The 2,634-nt window shown below is 55.5% G+C and overlaps 1 protein-coding gene across 1 annotated transcript in view; it reads left to right on the forward strand.

The window, feature by feature from the left end:
• Window positions 1-966, forward strand: part of VOLCADRAFT_66785 (uncharacterized protein) — a gene marked incomplete at both ends in the record, with an annotated part of 1,747 nt that extends 781 nt beyond the window's left edge. The window contains one exon of the mRNA XM_002956239.1: window positions 568-966. Coding sequence (XP_002956285.1) covers window positions 568-966 — 399 coding nt within the window. The remainder of the gene's footprint in view (window positions 1-567) is intronic.
• Window positions 967-2,634: the final 1,668 nt, after the last annotated feature.

Below are 2,634 nucleotides of genomic sequence, written 5' to 3' on the forward strand. Positions count from 1 at the left end.
TTCAAATGCACAGCCGAGTCGCCTTGGCTGCAACCTTACCGATATCATTGTCATTGTCTAAGGAAGGCAACTGTGACCGTTCCACATGACAGGTGCTTCATGCACGCGTTTTACCTGGCCATGGGTTCCATCGCCGCTCACGATTGGTTCAAGGACATTCTGTCAAAGGCCCAGCGTGTTGTCACCTTCTTTAAGGCTTCGGACCAGACCCTGGCCCTGCTCCGGGCTGCGGCCGCCAAGATGGACGTGACTCGGGGGCTGGAGACGTCCAACAAGACACGGTTCACATCCGTGCACTCGTGCGCTGAGTCTGTCCTGCGCAACGAGCACCCCATTATCGATGTCAACCGCAGCAACCCCACCCTCCTCACGGCCTCCAAAACTGGGCCGGAGGTGAAGGCCATTGTCGAGGACCGGGTGTGGTGGTTCAACCTGGAGACCGTGGTCATGCTCCTTGGTTACTTTGCAAGTGTGATCATGGCGGTGCAGCGGGAGAAGACCACCCTTGGCGACATCACCCGGTACTGGGCGTGGCTGCGGCAGAAGCTGATTGCCATCGCCCCAAAGCTCAGCAACGGTAGGCTCATGAGGGTTGGGGAAAGGGATTGCCCGAGGGTTGGGGAAAGGGATTGCCCGGGGGTTGGGGAAAGGGATTGCCCGGGGGTTGGGGAAAGGGATTGCCCGAGGGTTGGGGAAAGGGATTGCCCGGGGGTTGGGGAAAGGGATTGCCCGGGGGTTGGGGAAAGGGATTGCCCGAGGGTTGGGGAAAGGGATTGCCCGGGGGTTGGGGAAAGGGATTGCCCGAGGGTTGGGGAAAGGGATTGCCCGGGGGTTGGGGAAAGGGATTGCCCGGGGGTTGGGGAGAGGGATTGCCCGGGGGTTGGGGAGAGGGATTGTTGGCCGAATGTTGATAGTTGGACGAATGTTTGTGTTGTATTCCGCTTCTTAAATCTGGGTCCAAACTGATACATTTTCTGTCTAATTTTTCCTTTCTCGCTTGGCGCGGTTACTGGACAAGTTCGCTGGAACTAACTGAATTCCAACTGCCTATTTTGCCGCTTTTCTGTCAGATCTTTATGGCTCCGACCTCTGGGTCAGACGGCGAGCGGGAAGCTGTCATGGATGCCAACAAGTAAACGCCGCCTCAGGCGGAAGTCCATACTTGCAGAAGTATGGGCGGGGGTCGTAGCACAGGCTACGACTGGGACGCTGGTCCCTGGCTCGCGGAGCCCCGTCATCGATTGGAAGCATGGATCAACGGTACGCCATTCCGGACTGGACCGCGCCATTTCGGAATTGGCTGTACGATTCATGGGATGGCCGCATCCTCCGCTATTTAAGCGGGTGAAACTCTTCCAAATCGGTGTCTTCCGACGCCACCATCCAGTTGTGGTTTAGTAAGATACAACAAGTCTGGTATCGAGACGGTTCCTCCCGGGGCCTCTCGCATTTCCGAAATTTTCAAGATCCCCCTTTTGCCATCAAGATCCCCACTTCTACCGGCGCGTGGATGGAGGTCGACGACGTCACCGGACCTTTGGCTACAATCGTCGACGCTCTTGGCGATGCTGTCCGCGAAGTCGCTGCCGCCGGTCTGTAAACTACTTTAGCAAATCTGTTTGCTGACATTTTCTAGGATTTTGGGTTAATAGCGGTAAGACTGCTGCAGGCTCCGAACCGCCAGTTCCTTCGGCGGTCCCTGCCCTTTGCCGGAGGCTCTGTCAAGAGCTTCGTAGCACCCGTTCGGTGCTAGAACAGACTTCCAGAAAAATTGACAGTTCGCTTTACTTGGGTACGCGGTCTGCCTGATCTGGGTCAGGATAGTGGAAATGGAGCAGTCTAGGCGAAGTCGTTGGGGATTGCCCTCCACTATCAATATGACCAATGGAACTGTCCCGCCGCCGCCTATTGCCCGGAATAACAGTAACCAATTAATAAATATGAATAATCCCTCATCCGATGTTCTGATTCCTGCAGTGGAACACATCGCGGGTCGCGCCACCGGGACGACCGCCGGCGATGGAGAGAACAACGCCGCTACTGAGCGCGGCTTGCCCGCTGGGGCCAGCGATGAGGTGATCAGAATCACTATTCCGGTACCTAGGCTCAATATTCCTGCGGAGATTAAGCTTAGTGAATTATCGCGGGAAGTTGCGCCACGAGTCCGCGCCTTCGTCCGTGATGTCCGGAAGTATTTTGATTTCGTGCGGGGCGGAAATCATGACAGTATCCGTTGCTTATTTTTAGCTAACGCTCTTGAAGGCGCCGCGAAAACCTGGCATGATGACTGGACTAACGCGCGGTTGCAATATACTTCAGAGCAACTTTTGGATGCGCTATTAATTCGTTTTGCCCCGCAGATTCAAACGCGCGAACTAGAAGCGCTAGAAAAGCTTGCTGCTGGGCAGCATCAGATGCGGGCAAACGAAACGGTAGCCGCGTACCATAGTCGTTTCGAGGCTCTCATAGCACCCATTCCTGACTTAAGGGAGGTTGATCGGATTTTCTGGTTTATCCGCGGCCTTTCCTCTGAGTTCTCGGGAGAATGTGCTACCGACCATGACGGAAAGCCTTTTCAGGAATATGCCAAACTTGTGCAGCACACGCTTGGTGTAGAGGCCGGGGATCCTCAGA

The sequence above is a fragment of the Volvox carteri genome (genome assembly GCF_000143455.1).
Source record: "Volvox carteri f. nagariensis unplaced genomic scaffold VOLCAscaffold_59, whole genome shotgun sequence".
In the NCBI taxonomy this organism is placed as follows: domain Eukaryota; kingdom Viridiplantae; phylum Chlorophyta; class Chlorophyceae; order Chlamydomonadales; family Volvocaceae; genus Volvox; species Volvox carteri.